At 43.3% G+C, this 16,581-nt stretch overlaps 1 protein-coding gene across 4 annotated transcripts in view; it reads left to right on the forward strand.

Annotated features, from left to right (window-relative positions):
- Window positions 1–16,581, forward strand: part of ece2b (endothelin converting enzyme 2b) — a 281,119-nt gene that overhangs the window by 229,978 nt on the left and 34,560 nt on the right. For all 4 annotated transcript variants that reach the window (XM_078563943.1, XM_078563944.1, XM_078563946.1 and 1 more), the window contains exons 7-9: window positions 4,664–4,729; window positions 5,755–5,943; window positions 15,004–15,146. In XM_078563943.1, the coding sequence (XP_078420069.1) occupies window positions 4,664–4,729; window positions 5,755–5,943; window positions 15,004–15,146 (398 nt within the window). The remainder of the gene's footprint in view (window positions 1–4,663; window positions 4,730–5,754; window positions 5,944–15,003; window positions 15,147–16,581) is intronic.

Consider the following 16,581-nt stretch of genomic DNA (forward strand, 5'->3'; position numbering starts at 1 on the left):
ACCCTGAGACCCCCAAAACTTACCTGGCCCTGGAATCCCGGGACTTAGGGCGGAATTGTCCGTGCCTGCTGGCGTTAGCCATATTTGGTGGTGGGAGCGGACATATGGCAAGAAGGTCAAAAATCGATTTCACAATGTCATGAAACCAGTTTGCGATCATCCACTCAGCCTGTTGATGGCGGGTTGCATCTCCCACCATTGGACGTTGGGAACCTCATTGTTATTACGTCTGCATATCATTATAAGGCTAGCCTGCCGGACTCATCCCCCACGCTGGATTGTGCACCCTATCACACCGACGTGTTTCACAACAGCACATGAGCAACGTGCACCTGGCAAGCTGCACTTCGCTAGGGACTTTGAAGTTTGTTTGCCTACCTTATTTCGGGCAGCACTCAGTCATCAGCACTAGGCTTCGCAGACTGCACCACACCACTTTTAAGGGGGCTCATGGCAGGTCTCTGCCTACCAGACCAGCCATAAGGCTTTGTATGGCTGCAGAGCTAGGGCTTGCTTGGGGAATAGGGAGAAATGGCCTCAGCAAGGGAAGAGGCTGCAGGGTGAGGGCTGTACTGGGGAAGGGGGATATCCAAGGGTGTGTGTGGGCGGGGGGGGGGGCACAAGTTAATCTGTTCAAGTGGCCTCAAGATGGTGAGGATTGAGGATGCAGTCTCCAGATGAGGTCAGATGGAGTTGTGAGGGTGTGTGTGAGAGAGTGAGTGGTGATGTCCCATGAGCTGGCAGTGAGTGAGATGCCAGTGAATGTGCGATGGGCTTGAGTGTGAGAGTTTAGAGTGATGAAATGGTTGCCTTACTCTGGTGGCACGGATGAGGTCATTCATCCTCTATCTGCATTGGATGGCCAACCTCTTCTGTGCAGCACTGGCACTGATCACCACTGCCGTCACCTACCAAGCTGGAGTGGTAATGTTGCTGCCCCTCCTGTGGCCAGAGCTGGGGTAGAGGACATCACGGCAAGTCTCCATGACATCCAAAAGGTGCTCGAGGGACATGTCACCAAACCTGGGGGTTGCAGTCTTTTTGCCTTTCGGGGCCATCCTATCTTCTGTGCAACAGTCCTGGGCTGGAAACAGAGGTGTGCACGTAGCTGGACTTTAAATATGGCACCCGGCATGATTAAGTGGCGAAGGCACGGTGGGCGAATGAGAGACCCCGCCTCCCCCCCCTGTTGTGGAAATGACAACTTTCTCAAGAATGCATAATTAATGCGGCAGGTTTGGGGCGATATGGTGTGAAAACCGGCAATCGCAAATCTGGGACAATTCCGCCATTTGGCTCCAGGGACTGCTTGCATTCCCAGTTCTAGCCACTGCAGCTTCTGGCACTGCACGGACTAGAGAGCTGTCGACCAATCAGATTGACCAGCAGCTCTTTAAGGCGGAACTTACTCCTTAGTGAGAGATGGAAGGATGTGTTTCCCGCTGACTCTTTGGGTGGCAGGAAGGGAGACCCCACCATCTTAAAAATCCTGGCCCAAGTACAATTAGTAAGTGAATGATGATGATTAGTAGGTATAATTATATTGAACCGTGAGTTTCCATCTACGGCTCAACATAGGATAAATATAACATGTTATGGGGGAATTAAGAGATGTGCAAGGGCATCATAGGAAGACCAATCACAATGAGTTGTGTTCTGGTTCCTGGTTTCACACTGTTTTTATGCCTCCACAAATACACTTTTAGCAGTAGAGTGGATATGTTGGCACAGTCATTTATTTTGCTGGGCTTGTAATCGATTGGCTTTCCTATTGATCCAGGGATGTGAGTTCAAATCACATCATGACAGCTGGGAGATTTTAAATTAAGTTAATTAAATAAATCTGGAATAAAAACTCCTATCAGTAACAATGTCAAACTACCGGACAGCTGTAAAAGCCCATCTGGTTCACTAATGTATTTTAGGGAAGGAAATCTGCCATTATTTTTTAACCAGGTCTGGCATGCCTGTGACTCCAGACCCACAGCAATGTGGTTGACTGTTAACCGCCCTCTGAAATGGTCTAGCAAGTCATTTGGCTGATTCAAATTATTACAAAATAATAAGAATCAAACTGAACAGACCACTCAGCATCAACCTAGACACCTTACACGTCAAAGACACAACCGGCTCAGTTAACTCTACAAAATCCTGTTCATTAACTTCTGGAGACTTGTGCCCAATCTGGGGGACATTAGTGAACTAGAGGGGCCTTTACAGCTGTCGGACAGCATAGTCAAGCAATAGTCTAATACAGTCATACTTCCATAAATATATCTTTCAACTAACGTCCCAGACTCCTCCATCACCATACCTGGGTATATCCCGTCTCACCAGCAGATCCACTAGAGGGTGGTGGCACAGGGGTATGTAGTCAGGAGGGAGTAACTGTGCGTGTCCTCATTATTGTCTCTGGGTTCTCATGCCATCAGGTCAACCATGGGCAAGGAAACATCTTGGTAATTACCACCTACCACCCTCCCTCAGCTAATGAATAGTACTCCTCCATGTTGAACGCCACTTGAAAGAATCACTGAGTATAGAAAGGGAACAGAATGTGCCCTCTGTGTGAAACTTCAATGTCCATCAGTAACACCACTACTGACCAAGTTGGCAGAGTCCTCAAGGATGTAGCCACCAGACTGGGCTTACAGCAAATGGTGAGAGAACTAACACAAGGGAAAAAATCTAGTTGACCTCATCTTAAACAATCTACCTGTCACAGATGCATCTAGCCATGGCAGTATTAGTAGGGTGACACCGTACAGTCCTTTTGGAGGCTGTGGACTATCACCAGCAGGAGAATAGTGTTCCACTATATTATCTCATGGCCAGCATGCTATAAATAGAGCTAAGTGATTCCACAAGCAATGGATCATATCAAAGCCTTACAATCATACCACATCCAGCCATGAATGATGGTGGACAAATAAGCAACTAATTGGAGGAAGAGGCTCCATGTACATCCCCATCCTCCGTGATGATGGGGTCCAGTATATGAGTGCAAGAAACAAGACTGAAGTATTTGCAACCATCTTTAGCAGAAGTGCCAAGTGGACAATGCCTCTTGGCCTTTTCCTGGGGTCTCCACCATCACATGCCAGTATTCAGCCAATTCAATTCACTCTCCATGATATCAAGAAACAGCTATGCGTTATGGGGCCTGACAATATCCTGTCTGGACAGTTGGTCCCCAGAAGTAGCCACACCTCTAACCAAACTGTTCCAGTACAGCTACAATGTTGGCATCTACCCAACAAAGTGGAAAATTGCCCAGATATGTCGTGTCCACAAGAAGCAGGACTAAACCAATCCAGCCAATTACCGCCCCATCAGTCTTATCTCAAACATGAAAAGGTGATAGAAAGTGCAGCTGACAGTGCGATCAAGTACTTCTCACCAACAGTGTTCACTGCTGCTCAGTTTGGGATCTGCTAAGATCAATTTGCCCCTGATCTCATTGTAATCTTGGTCCAAACATGGACAAAAGAGCTGAATTCCAGAGGTGAAGTGAGAATGACTGTTCTTGATATAAAGGACATCATTTGACATTATTTGATCAAGTGTGAGTCAAGGAGTCCTATTAGAATTTAAATCAGTGGGAGTTGGGGAAAGCTTTCCACTAGCTGGAGTCATAACTAACACAAAGGAAACTGATTATGATTGTTGGAGGCCAATCATTTCAGTTCCAGGACATTGTCTCAAGACTTCTTCAGAGCAGTGTTCTCGGCTCCACCATCTTCAGATGCTTTATCAATCATCTCTCCATCGTATGGTCAGAAGTATGGATATTCGCTGATGATTTCAACTACTCAGATAATGAAGCAATCTGTGTCTGCATGCAGATGATCTGGACGACATTTAGGTTTTGGCTGAGAAGTGTCAAATGACATTTATGCCATACAAATACCGGGCAGTCACAACCTGCAACATGAGAGAGTCTACTCACCAACCATTAATACTCAATGGTATTACCATTGCTGAATTCTCCCACCATCAACACTGTGTGTCACCATTGATCAGAAACATTGATCAGGAACTGCTGCATAAATACTAAGGCTAGAAGAAAAGGTCAGACACTGAATATTCTATAGTGAGTAATTTACCACCTGACTTCCCAAATCCTTTCCACCATCTATCTCCAAGGCACAAGTCAGCAGTGTGATGGAATATTCTACACTTGCCTGGATGAACGCAACACTCACAACACCATATAGAAAAAAGCAGCCTAGTTGATTTTCACCCATCTACCACCTTAGACAGTCACTCCCTCCACAACTATGGCACTGTAACTGTGGCACTGTGTGCTATCTACAAAATACACAGCAGCAACTCACCAAGTCTTTGACAGCAGCTTCAAACATGTGACCTCTGTCACTATGCAGAACAAAGGCAGCAGAGGCATGGGAACACCACCTACAAGTTCCCCTCCAAATCACACATCATCCTGACTTGGAAATATTCCCTCATCTTCTGGGTTAAAGTCCTGGAACTGCCTACCTAACAGCACTGTGGATGTACCTATACCATATGGACTGCAGCAGTTCAAGAAAGTGGCTCACTTCCACCTTCTCAAGGGCACTTGGGGACAAGCAATTAGTAAATTGATTCCCACATTCCATGAATGACTTAAAAAAATTGTGGCTTTTATTTTCTCTTTCAGGTTGATCAATCAGGCTTGTTTCTTCCATCTCGTGATTACTACCTAAACAAAACAGCTAATGAAAAGGTAATGTATCATAGCAAAATTAAGGTGCAAATTTATTTCTATTTATATCTTTTCATCTTAAAGGTTTTTTGCAGTGGGGAAAGGAGATGGCGGGTGCAAGGAGTAGTAAAAATTATTTTGATTTAGTTTAAATGTGTAAGCTATATGTAGATCTGAACATATGTCTAATTATATATTGGTGACCTACCTTAATTTGTGACTATTTGACATGCAGTTTCCAATTGCTTACTAACTGACCAAATTCAATAAGATTTTTACGATATGTAAGCAAGTGAATGGAAAGTTTTTTAAAAACCCTTGTGTCAAATAACAGGTCCATTTTTTTGATTATGTATGCAAATATATTGTATGCATAATTTTAGGAAGTGATGTGAACTTGGACTTGTAAAATTTAGCTGAAGAGGTATTTCCAGATGAACTGTGCCATTTGGAAATTTCATTAAGTAGCGAGGAGAGCACTATTGGGAGCTGAAACTACAACGAAACATCATATGCCTGATTTTAGTGTTCAGGCACTGACGTTGTATATCAGACTTTGAAATTCAATGTAAATCAGCTGCTGCAAAATTGCCCTTATTTTGGACCCCTTTTGCCAGTACAGTTGGAGCAGATGTTGAGATGATGTCTTGTGGAATTTCTCCCTCCTGTCTCTATTAGCATAGAACCTTGGCAGCAGAGGTGGTCAGGGCCTGCCTGCCTTCTGCTTCCTCGTCAACTATCGGGGAGTAGGAGGAAGAACCCCCCCCCCCCCCCCCCCCCCCCCCCCCCCCCCCCCCGGCCGGCTCTGCTGTATACTTTGATATCACTGTACACACTGACCTAGATGCTATGGCAGCATTGGCATCATGGAAGCCCCTACCAATGTTATACTTCACTTTAGGCAAGCTCATTTACAGTTCTACCCAGTGGGGAGATCTAAGCCTGTATAGTAGCCAATTGAGTTGTTGTCTTGGACATTTATAGATGTCCTGATTTTGTTCGATGTGCTTTATCTTGTGTACTGCACTTTCTTAAATGTTTTGTAGGTACTGAACGCATACCTGGATTATATGGTTGAACTGTGTGTACTTCTGGGAGGAGAACGTAATTCAACCTACACTCAGATGCAGCAAATATTGGAGTTTGAAACTATTCTTGCAAATATCACAGTTCCACAGGATGAACGTAGGGACGAAGAGAAAATATACCACAAGATGACCATTACAGATTTGCAGGTACATAAGTACAATGGCCTTGGTTCAAATTGGATATTTTCTGTTGCATTTCTGAACAACAGCAATAAGTTGGAAATTTAAGAAACAATTACATCATATTGACACCATAAAATTACTGGGAAATTGAAACGCAATTCTAAAACTTTTCTCGTGTGGCAATGAAACTGTTATTCCGCATTTGTCATGCCAAAGCTTCAGTTTAATTGTATTAAACCATGTTATGTCATGTGCTCCAAATATCAGTGTTTTTGGCAAAGGAGCCCTGTAATATTTGGATTTAAAAGAAGTTCTTGAATGCTGCAGCTTGCTATAAAAAGTGGGAATTTGTGGTAATGGCAGGAAAGTTGGCTAATTGTTCAGTAGTGATATGTGGGTAAAACTCTATTTGATGCTGAAGAGTTGGAAGTCTTGCTGTAGGAGGTGCAATGAAATAGACAACCTATTTGGGCTGAAGGACATCTTCCAGCAAAAGCACAGATACTAGCTGCCATGGAGGGAGATTGCTCGTGCAGTCAATGCAGTTACCCAGGCCCATCATACTTGGCTGCAAATGAGAAAGAAATTTATTGGTATCAAGAGCAAGGTGAGCATAATTATACTCATTAATGTTGTTCACATTTCTTGTGGGGCCCAAACCTATGCTTGTAACTGTTGTACCCTCTGAAAGATACTTTTTCAAGCATTGCACTCTACCATTGCTCTTTTGGATACGTTCTTTAATTGTGCCTGGCCTCTTTTCTTAGGGGGTTCCAAACTGAGGTGGTGCTCTGCTATTCTGGGGTTTTCTTAGTGGGGCCAGGAGCCATGGATGCCAAGATTGCCTCTCATTTCCTAAAACCACCCTTTCAGTGTTTTCGTTTCAAATAATGTAGGATACTGTGGACATTGAAAACATCATGGCTATTTCCTGGATAACAACAAGAGACCTAGAAAATAATGTTTCTGTGGACAACTACTACCTCATTTAACTGATGCAAACTGTCCTTGCTTCTTAACGGCTGTAGGATTGATTAAAAAAACCCTGATGCCCACGTGAATACCATTTTTGCCTTCATGGAACACTGGCATTCTGTGAAAGCTCTCTGTTTTGTCCTTTCCGCAGGGAAAGTGATGAAGATGTTGCCCCTTCTAAGCATGGAGTTTGCTCCTTTCCTGATACATAAGCATTGCAAACTGCATGATGTTACAGATGCTTCCTGGGGTTGTCAGAAACAAGCCATTGTAAAACCTGTCTGTCCTTGCCTCAGGATGTATTTGAAGTAGATGATTTACCCAGATTTGAAAGCACTGTAAAATACTTGGGCCTAGAAATTCTGCAAGGATTATCCAAATTTCCCTATATAACCTTGGCATGAGATTTGTGGGGGTAAATGGTAATGTCCATTGTCATGATGATACATTCCATGGCTGACTGCAGAGTGTTGATGGTATTCATTGAAACCACAAGTTGGCAATGGACTTCATAATAGCCTCTGAAATGTTTTGGAAATTCCCTGGCTGACAGTCCGATGAATTCAGCAATTGCTGGTGTGCCGCAGTCATCTTTCTTTTATTGGCTAGGATGCAGAAGTCTGCATTCTTGTTTCTCTTCAAAAGGACATGAGATGGCCCTTCAATTAGGGGAGGTAATAATGTAGTGGTATTGTCGCTGGATGAGTAATCCAGAGATCCAGTGTAAAGCTCTGGGGACATGGGTTCAAATCCCACCACGGCAGATGATGGAATTTGAATTCAATAAAAATCTGGAATTAAAAGTCTAATGATGACCATGAAACCATTGTCGATTGTTGTAAAAACCCATCTGGTTCACTAATTCCCTTTAAGGAATGAAGTCTGCCATCCTTACCTGGTCTGGCCTACATGTGACTCCAGACCCACAACAATGTGGTTGACTCTTAAATGCCCTCTGAACAAGGGGAAGGGCAGTTAGGGATGGGCAATAAATGCTGGCCTACAAATGAACGATTCGATTCGAATGAACAAATAAAAAAAAAATGGAATCCCCTTGAACTCACTATATAAGTCATGCGGTGGAGCTTGGCCGGGTAAGATGCAGTGATGGTTATCTTCATCAGTCTGTCTGACTTCAGTGACTTGAGTTTTTTTTTAATCCATTTTGTTTGGGAGTGGCAGGCAAGGCCATTTCCAATTATTTTGAGAAGGTGGTGGTGAACCCCTTACTTGCACCCCTGCTGTCCCTGTGATGTAGGTACACCCACAGTGCTGTTAGGTAGGGAGCTCCAGGCTTTTGACCCAGTGACAATGAAGGAGTAGCAGCATAGTTCCAGTCAGGATGGTGTGTGACCTGGAGGGGAACTTGCAGGTGGTGGTGTTCCCATGCACCTTCTGTCCTTGTCCTTCTAGGTGGTAGGAGATAAAGTGTTTGGAAAGTGTTGTCGAAGAAGCCTTAGTGAGTTGCTGCAGTGTATCATGTAGATGGTACATACTGCAGCAATGGTTTGCTGGTGGTGGAGGGGGTGAATGTTTAATGTGGTAGATGGGGCGCCAATGAAACAGGCTGCTTTGTGCTGGATGGTTTTAAATTCTTGAGTGCTACTGGCACGCTGCACATTTGGGAATGTGAGAATATTCCATCACAGCCCTGGTGGTTTTTATGTGGCTGGTCCAGACAAGTTTCTGGTCAATGGTGAACCCTCTCCACAATGTTGATGGTAGTGGATTCAGTGATAGTAGTGCCCTTGAATGTCAAAGGGAGAGTTAAGGTTAGATTCTCTCTTGTTGGAGATGGTCATTTCTGGCACTTCTGTATCACAATATTATTTGCCACATAACAGTCTATGTCTTAATGTTGCCCAGAACCTGCTGCATGTGGGCACAGACTGCTTCATTATCTGAGGAATTGCAAATGCAACTGAACATTGTGCAATCATCAGTAAACATCTTCACTTCTGACCTGACGATAGCAGAAACATTTCTGATCAAACATCTGAAGATGGTTAGATCTAGGACACTGCCCTGAAGAACTCCTGCAGCATTGTTCTGGGGCTGAGATAATTGGCCTTCAAACACAGCCATTTTCCTACTTGAGAAGGATGACTCCAGACAATGGAGAATTTTAAGCCTGATTCCCATTGACTTCACTTTTACTCAGGCTCCTTGATGCTACACTTGGTCAAATGCTACTGTGATGTTAAGAACAGTCACTGAGAGAAAAAAACCTAAGAATACATCAACAATCAAAACTAGATGTTACAAAGGTAACTAAAAGACAAAACTGAAGGCACTTTATCTGAATGCACGTTGCATTCATATCAAAGTAAATGATTTGATGGCCTGCATTGAAGTAAATAAATATGATCTGATAACAATTACGAAGACATGGCTGCAGGGCAACAAAGATTGAGTTCTTAATATTGAAGTGTACATGACATTCAAGAAGAATAGGAAGCTAGGTAAAGGTGGAGGGGTAATACTGTTAATCAAAGAGAGCATTGGTGCAATAGTTAGAGATGAACTTGGTTCAGGAGATCAAGATTTAGAATTGGTTCGAGTGGAGATGAAGAATAGTGGAATAGGGGGAAAAAATCATTAGCGGGATTGGTCTACAGGCCCCTGTGGCCACAGTGCAGGACAAAGTATTCAAGAGAAATTAATGTGTGCTTGTGACAAAGGGATGGCAATAATCATGGGTGATTTTAATCTACATATAAACTGGAAAAATCAGATTGGCGGTAGTAGCCTGGATGAGGAGTTCTTAGAATGCTTTCTAGAGAGTTTCTTAGAGCAGCATGTCCTGGAACCAACCAGAGAGCAGGTTATATTAGAATTGGTATTGTGTTACATGACAGGATTAATTAATGACCTCAGAGTAAAGGCACCCTTAAGTAGCAGCGACCACAATATGATTGAATTTTACATCCTGTTTGAAAGGGAGAAGAGTGGGTTTAAGACTAGTATCTTAAACTTAAATAAGGGCAACTATGTGGGGATGAAAGCTGAGCTATCTGAAGTGAACTGGGAAACTAGGCTAGAGGATAGATCGATAGAGAAGCAGTGGCAGACATTTAAGGGGATATTTCAGAGTATTCAGAATAAGTACATTCCTACAATAAGGACAAATTCTAAGGGGAGGACCCACAATCCGTGGTTAACTAAAGGTGTTAAGGAAAGCATCAAACTTAAGGAAAAAGCATGCAACTCCGCAAAGATGAGTGACAGGACAGAAGATTGGACAGAATATAAAGAACGGCAGAGAATGACTAAAAGGTTAATCAGGAGAAAGAAACTAGAGTATGAGAGGAAGCTAGCTAGAAATGTAAAAACGGATAGCAAGAGTTTCTACAGGTACTTAAAAAGGAAAAGAGTAAGTAAAGTGAGTGTTGGTCCTCGAGAGAGTGACAGTGGGGAGTTAATAGTAGACAATAAGGAAATGGCGGAAGAAATTAACAAATATTTTGCTTCTGTGCTCACCATAAAGGGTACAAAAAACATTCCAGTAATAGCTGCAAATCAGGTGGTGAACTGGAGAAAGGAACTTGGTGAAATTGAAATCACCAGGGAAACAGTACTGAGCAAACTGATGGAGCTGCGGGCTGGCAAGTCCCCGGGTCCTGATGGACTACATCCTAGGGTCTTAAAAGAGGTGGCTAATGAGGTAGTCGATGCGCTGGTGTTAATTTTCCAAAATTCGCTAGATTCTGGAAAGATTGCATCAGATTGGAAAGTAGCAAATATAACCCCTCTATTCAAGTAGGGAGGGAGGCAGAAAACAGGAAACTATAGGCCAGTTAGCTTGATGTCTATTGTAGGGGAGTTATTAGAATCAATCATTAAGGAGGTTATAGCTGGGCACTTAGAAGAGCTCAAGGCAATAGGGAAGAGTCAGCATGGTTTTGTGAAAAGAAAATCATGTTTAAACAACTTATTGGAGTTTTTTGAAGGTGTAACATGCACAGTGGATAAAGGGGAGCTTGTAGACGCACTGTACTTGGATTTCCAAATAAGGTGCTGCATCAAAGATTATTACAGAAAATAAAAGTGCATGGTGTGGTGGGTAACATATTAGTATGGATAGAAGATTGGCTGGCAGAAAGCAGAGAGTATGCATAAATGGTTTTTTTTAAGATTGGCAAGATGTGACGAGTGGAGTTCCACAGAAGTTTATACTGGGGCCTCAACTTTTTAAAATTTACATCAATGACCTAGATGAGGGGAGTGAAGACATGGTAGCTTAATTTGCAGATGACACAGAGATAGGTGGGAAAGTATGTTGTGAAGATGACATGAGGTTGCAGATGGATATAGATAGGTTGAGTGAGCGGGCAAAGATCTGGCAAATGGAGTTTAATGTGGGAAAATGTGATGTTGTTCACTTTAGCAGAAAGAACAAAAAAGCAGAGTATTAATTAAATGGAGAATGGCTGCATAATTCTGAAGTGCAGTGGGATCCAGTGTTCTAGTATAAGTCACAAAAAGTATGCAGGTACAGCAAGTAATTAAGAAGGCAAATGGAACGCTATCCTTTATTACACGAGGGATTGAACATAAAAGTAAGAATGTTATGCTTCAGTTATACAGGGCATTGGTGAGACTGTACTTCGAATATTGTGTGTAGTTTTGGCCTCCTTATTTAAGGAAGGATGTAAATGCATTGGAGGCAGTTCAAAGGAGGTTTACTAGATTGATACCTGGAACGAGTGGGTTGTCTTATGAGGAAAGGTTGGACAGACTGGGTCTGTTTCCACTGAAGTTTAGAAGAGTGAGAGATGATTTGATTGAAGCGTACAAGATCCTGAACGGCCTTGACAAGGTGGATGTCGAAAGGATGTTTCCTCTTGTAGGTAAGTCTAGAACTAGGGTGCACTGTTTTTAAAATTAGGGGTTACCCTTTTAGGACAGAAATGAGGAGAATTTTTTTTCTCTCAGAGGGTTGTGCGACTTTGGAATTTTCTGCCTCAGAAGGTGGTGGAGGCGGGGTCATTGAATATTTTTAAGGCAGAGGTAGTTAGATTCTTGTCAGGCAAGGGAATCAAAGGTTATTGGGGTTAGATGGGAATGTGGAGATCGAAACACATGAAGATCAGCCATGATCTTATTGAATGGCAGAGCAGGCTCGAGGGGCCGAATGGTCAACTCCTGTTCCTATTTCTTATGTTCTTACTCTCACTTCACTTCTGGAATTTAGCTCTTTGATCCATGCTTGGGCTAAGGTTATAATATGGTCTGGAGTCAAATGGTCCTTTTGAACCCAAAGTGAGTATAAATATGCAGGTTGCTGGTGAGTAAAAGAAGCTTGATAACATTGTCAATGACATCTATCACTTTACTGATGATTAATAGTAGGCAGATGTGGTGATAAGTGGCTGGATTTTAATTTTCCTCTTTTTTTGTGGTTAGAACATACCTGGGTAATTTTCCATTTTGTTGATTAGGTGCCAGTGATGGAACAGCTTGGCTAATGGTAGGGCTAGTTATGGAGTGCAGGTCTTCAACACAACAGCTGGGATGTTGTTGAGGCCCATAGCCTTGACTATATCTAGTGCACTCAACCGTTTCTTGACATCATATGGAGCGAATCAAATTAGCTGAAGACTAGCTTCTGAAATGGTGGGAATCCACGAGGCATCTGAGATGGATCATGCACTTGTTATTTGTGGCTGAAGCTGGTTACGAACGCTTCAGCCTTGTCTGTTAGACAGATTTCTGATAGACAAGGGAGTCAAGGGTTATGGGGGGGTAAATGGCAAAATGGAGTTGAGACCACAACCAGATCAGCCATGATCCCATTGAATGGTGGAGCAGGCTCGAAGGGGCTGAATGGCCTAGTCCTGCTCCTAAGTCCTATGATCCCATGTCTGTTGTCCCCACATGTTGCGCTCCCTATCATTAAGGGTGTTCATGGAGCCTCCTCTCATTTGTTGTTTAATTGTCCACCACCATTCATGACTGGATGTGGCAGGACTGTAGAGCTTTGCTCTGATCCATTAGTTGTGGGATCATTTAACTTTGTTTGCAGCATGCTGCTTCTGCTGATTAATATGCATATATCTTGCTTTGTAGCTTCATCAGGTGTGCACCTCAGTTTTGGTATACCTACATGGTGCTGTTTCTGGTAAGCTCTTCTATACTGCTTATTGAACCAGGGTTGATCACTTGGCTTGATGGTAATGTTAGAGTGAGGGATGTACTGGGCCATGAAGTTACAGATTGTGGTTGTGTACAATTCTATTTCTACTGATGGCCTACAGCACCTCATGAGTGGCCAGATTTGAGGAGTTAGATTTGTTCTAAATCTATACCATTTACCACTGTGGTAGCATCGCACAAGATGGTGGAGTGTGTCCTCAGTGTGTAGATGGGACTTTGTCTCTGCAAGGACTGTCTGGTGATCATGTCCAGTAACACTGTCATGGATAGATGCATCTGTGACAGGTAGATCGATGAGGATAAAGTCAAATAGGTTTTTCCCTCATGTTGGTTCTCTCAGCACATGCTGCAGGCCCAGTCTGAGCTATGTCCTTGAGGACATGACCAGCTCATTCAGTAGTGATATTGCCAAGCCACTGTTGGTGATGGACAGTGAAGTCCCCTACCCAGAGTACATTCTGTGCTTTTGATACCCTAAACGCTTCTTCCAAGTGGTGTCCAACATGGAAGAGTACTGATTTATCAGAAGAGGGAAGGGACTAGGTGGTAATCTGCACATTTCCTCCCTAAAGTTTGAGCTAATGCCATGAGACTTCAAGGGTTCTGAAGCCAACATTGAGGACTCCTAGGGCCACTCACTCCTGACAGTATACCGCTGTGCCAGTTGATCTGTCTTATTGGACAGACAGTACATACCCATGGGTGGTAATGAAGGAGTCTGAGACATTGGCTGAAAGGTATAATTTGGTGAGTATGACTATATCAGACTGTTGCTTGAGTAAAGGCAAAATACTGCCGATGCTAGAAATCTGAAACGAAAACAAAACACGCTGGAAAAACTCAGCAGGTCTGACAACATCTGTGGAGAGAGAGACGCAGAGTAGTCTGTGGGACAACTCTCCCAATTTTGACATAAGTCCCCAGGTGTTAGTGAGGAGGACTTTGCAGGACTGACTGAGCTTGGTGTTTTTCATGTCCAGTGCCTAGTTCAATGCCTGGTGGCCCAACTGGGTGGTATTAGACTTGTTCATAGTGGCTTGATACAACTGAGTGGCTTGCTAGGCCATTTCGGAGGGCAGCTAAGAGGCAACCACATTGCTGTGGGTTTGGAATCATATAAATGCCAGATTGGGTAGGGATAACAGATTTCTTTCCCTGAAGGATGATAATGAACCAGATGGGATTTCATGACAACCCAATAGTTTCATGGTTATTACTACTGATACTAGCTTTTTATTCCAGTTTCATTTAGTTAGCTGAATTTAAACTCCCCACCTGCTGCAGTGGAATTTGAACTCTGGTGTCGGTCAGATCAATAATCTAGGAGATCAGTAATCTCTCGCTACAGATGCTGTCAGACCTGCTGAGTTTTTCCGCATTTTGTTTTTATTTCAATAATCTAGGAGTTGTCCTATTAATGTAGAAAAAGGAGAGAGGGATGAGAGATAGATGTAGCTGTGTTATAAGCATTAGCAGTTTAGTAGCACTGCAGTGCAGGTTGTCATGCTCAATGTATGCCAGCTCTTGCTATGCATGTTCACTAAATTGCCATGGTACCTGTAATTATTTGTGGTGAAGGGGACTGTCTTTTCATTGACTTTCTCTACTGATATTTTGATGGCTGCAACAGAAAACCCTGGGGCACTATTGGAATTCATGGTCCCCAAATACATCAAAGAGGAATTATATCAAACTGAAGTTGGGAATAAGGTGAGTTTTGGGTAATGTTGGATAAGTTGGCAAGATTTGTTTATAACTGCAGTATATTAATGGAAACTAACTAAACAATAATTATTAAAAATAGAGTGAATAGTTTCAAATTATTTAGTTGTTATCTCCAATAAACTCACTTCTCTTTGGACCAACTTGGTAATTTGGCAAAATGGAACGGAACTTGTTTATATTTTGCAGTTTTTCAATGATGGAGCTTCCTTGTGTTTTTTTCCCCTTCAGAATTTAGCACCCACCATTGACTGGTTGGATTATTTATCATTTGGACTGGCGCCTCTGGACCTGAATGAAACTGAACCAGTTGTTGTCTATGCCAAGGAATATCTGCAGTTGGTGTCTGATCTTATTAATAATACTGACAAGAGGTAATTGCAGATAGCTTGTTAGTTGGTACATAGTGCTTTGCGCGATTGTGTAATTTGCATAAGAGGGAGTCAAACTTAAGACAACAGAAATTAATAAAGTAGTTGTGTAATTATTTGCTAACATATAAAATGTGCAGATTAGATTTTGAAAGCTGAAGTTTGCTAAGTAAAATCGCCCCCCAAAAAGCATCTTTAGGTTTTCATTTGAGATTAAGATTTTAACTGCAGGTAGGTTTTTGGGGGGTGGATAACAGGTGAGAATAAACACAGCTGCTTCTCCATTAAACAGATCTGGGACTCCCAGACATTATTATAATCTCACATATAGACTTCCCAACCAATTGGCTGACATAATGGAAAATCTGCCCACTTTAAGAATGCAATTTCTGATGTGTCAGCCAGAGGCCTATTTAAAGCAAATTTGCATTCCCTTTTCCAAGTTGGAGGTATCTGCAAATAGTGAGCAGCAGCATTTACTGGTGGCAGGGGCAGCCCATGATGCAGCCGCTGAAGGTTGCGGTCCCCTCCCAGTTGTACAGAGCAAGATGAAGATATGGAATTAAGAGGCTCAGCCATGAGAAGAAAATTGCTTGCTCCGCAAAAGCAGTTACATCAAGCATTGGGACGCCAAGGAGTTTTAGCACTACAGGTAGAAATATAGGCGGTGAAAGCAGGGTTGGTAGGTTGGGGGGGCGGTTGGGGGTGTGCAGTCCAGAACAAGGGGGCATAACCTTAAAAATAGAGCTTGACTGTTAAGCAGGGCTCAGGAGGAGGGAGTACTCAGGCTGCAAAACACTGGGGCCCATGCTCTAGGACACTGACCAAAGTGGTCAATCTGACGCATAGACCATCCTGGTTGATAGGCTACTCAGCCAGTGATTGCTGTTGTTCTGAACAAGGCCAAGTTGGACACGCCAGATTTCCCAGCTCCTCCTTTCTTGCTTACCTTGTGGACTGTTCTGTTTCTGTTGGGCGTTGTGGCAGAAGTTACTTTATTCACTCTTCAGATCTGGCTGGAGCACAAGGTAAGGTAAAGCGCCTAGTGCGTCGACATTAGATTTTACCCCTATAAAGCCTTTCCCGACCTCCTGCCCCTGGTGTAGCCCTTCCCAACCTCATCCCTTGTTTGTGTGGCCCTTCACGAACTCCTTCCTCGATGGAGGCTGTGACCCTGTCTCTTCATAGCTTCCCTCCATGGTGTGGGGCTTCCCATCCTCTCCTCTCTTGATGGCGGCTTTAGCTCTTGCCTTTCCTGACCTCCCCCCCCGCCCCCCCAACAAATGGTGTGGTCCTGGTTCCACTTTACCTGCCAGTAGGGTGTCTTTCACAGCTGGAGGGCAAGGTAAGGTATAGTGCCTTGTGCATCTATGTTAAGTTTAACCCAAAAGGCCCTTCCTGTTCTCCTCCCTCGACGGTGTGGCCCTGGTTCCACTTT

Source organism: Cetorhinus maximus, chromosome 19 (genome assembly GCF_964194155.1).
Source record: "Cetorhinus maximus chromosome 19, sCetMax3.hap1.1, whole genome shotgun sequence".
In the NCBI taxonomy this organism is placed as follows: Eukaryota; Metazoa; Chordata; class Chondrichthyes; order Lamniformes; family Cetorhinidae; genus Cetorhinus; species Cetorhinus maximus.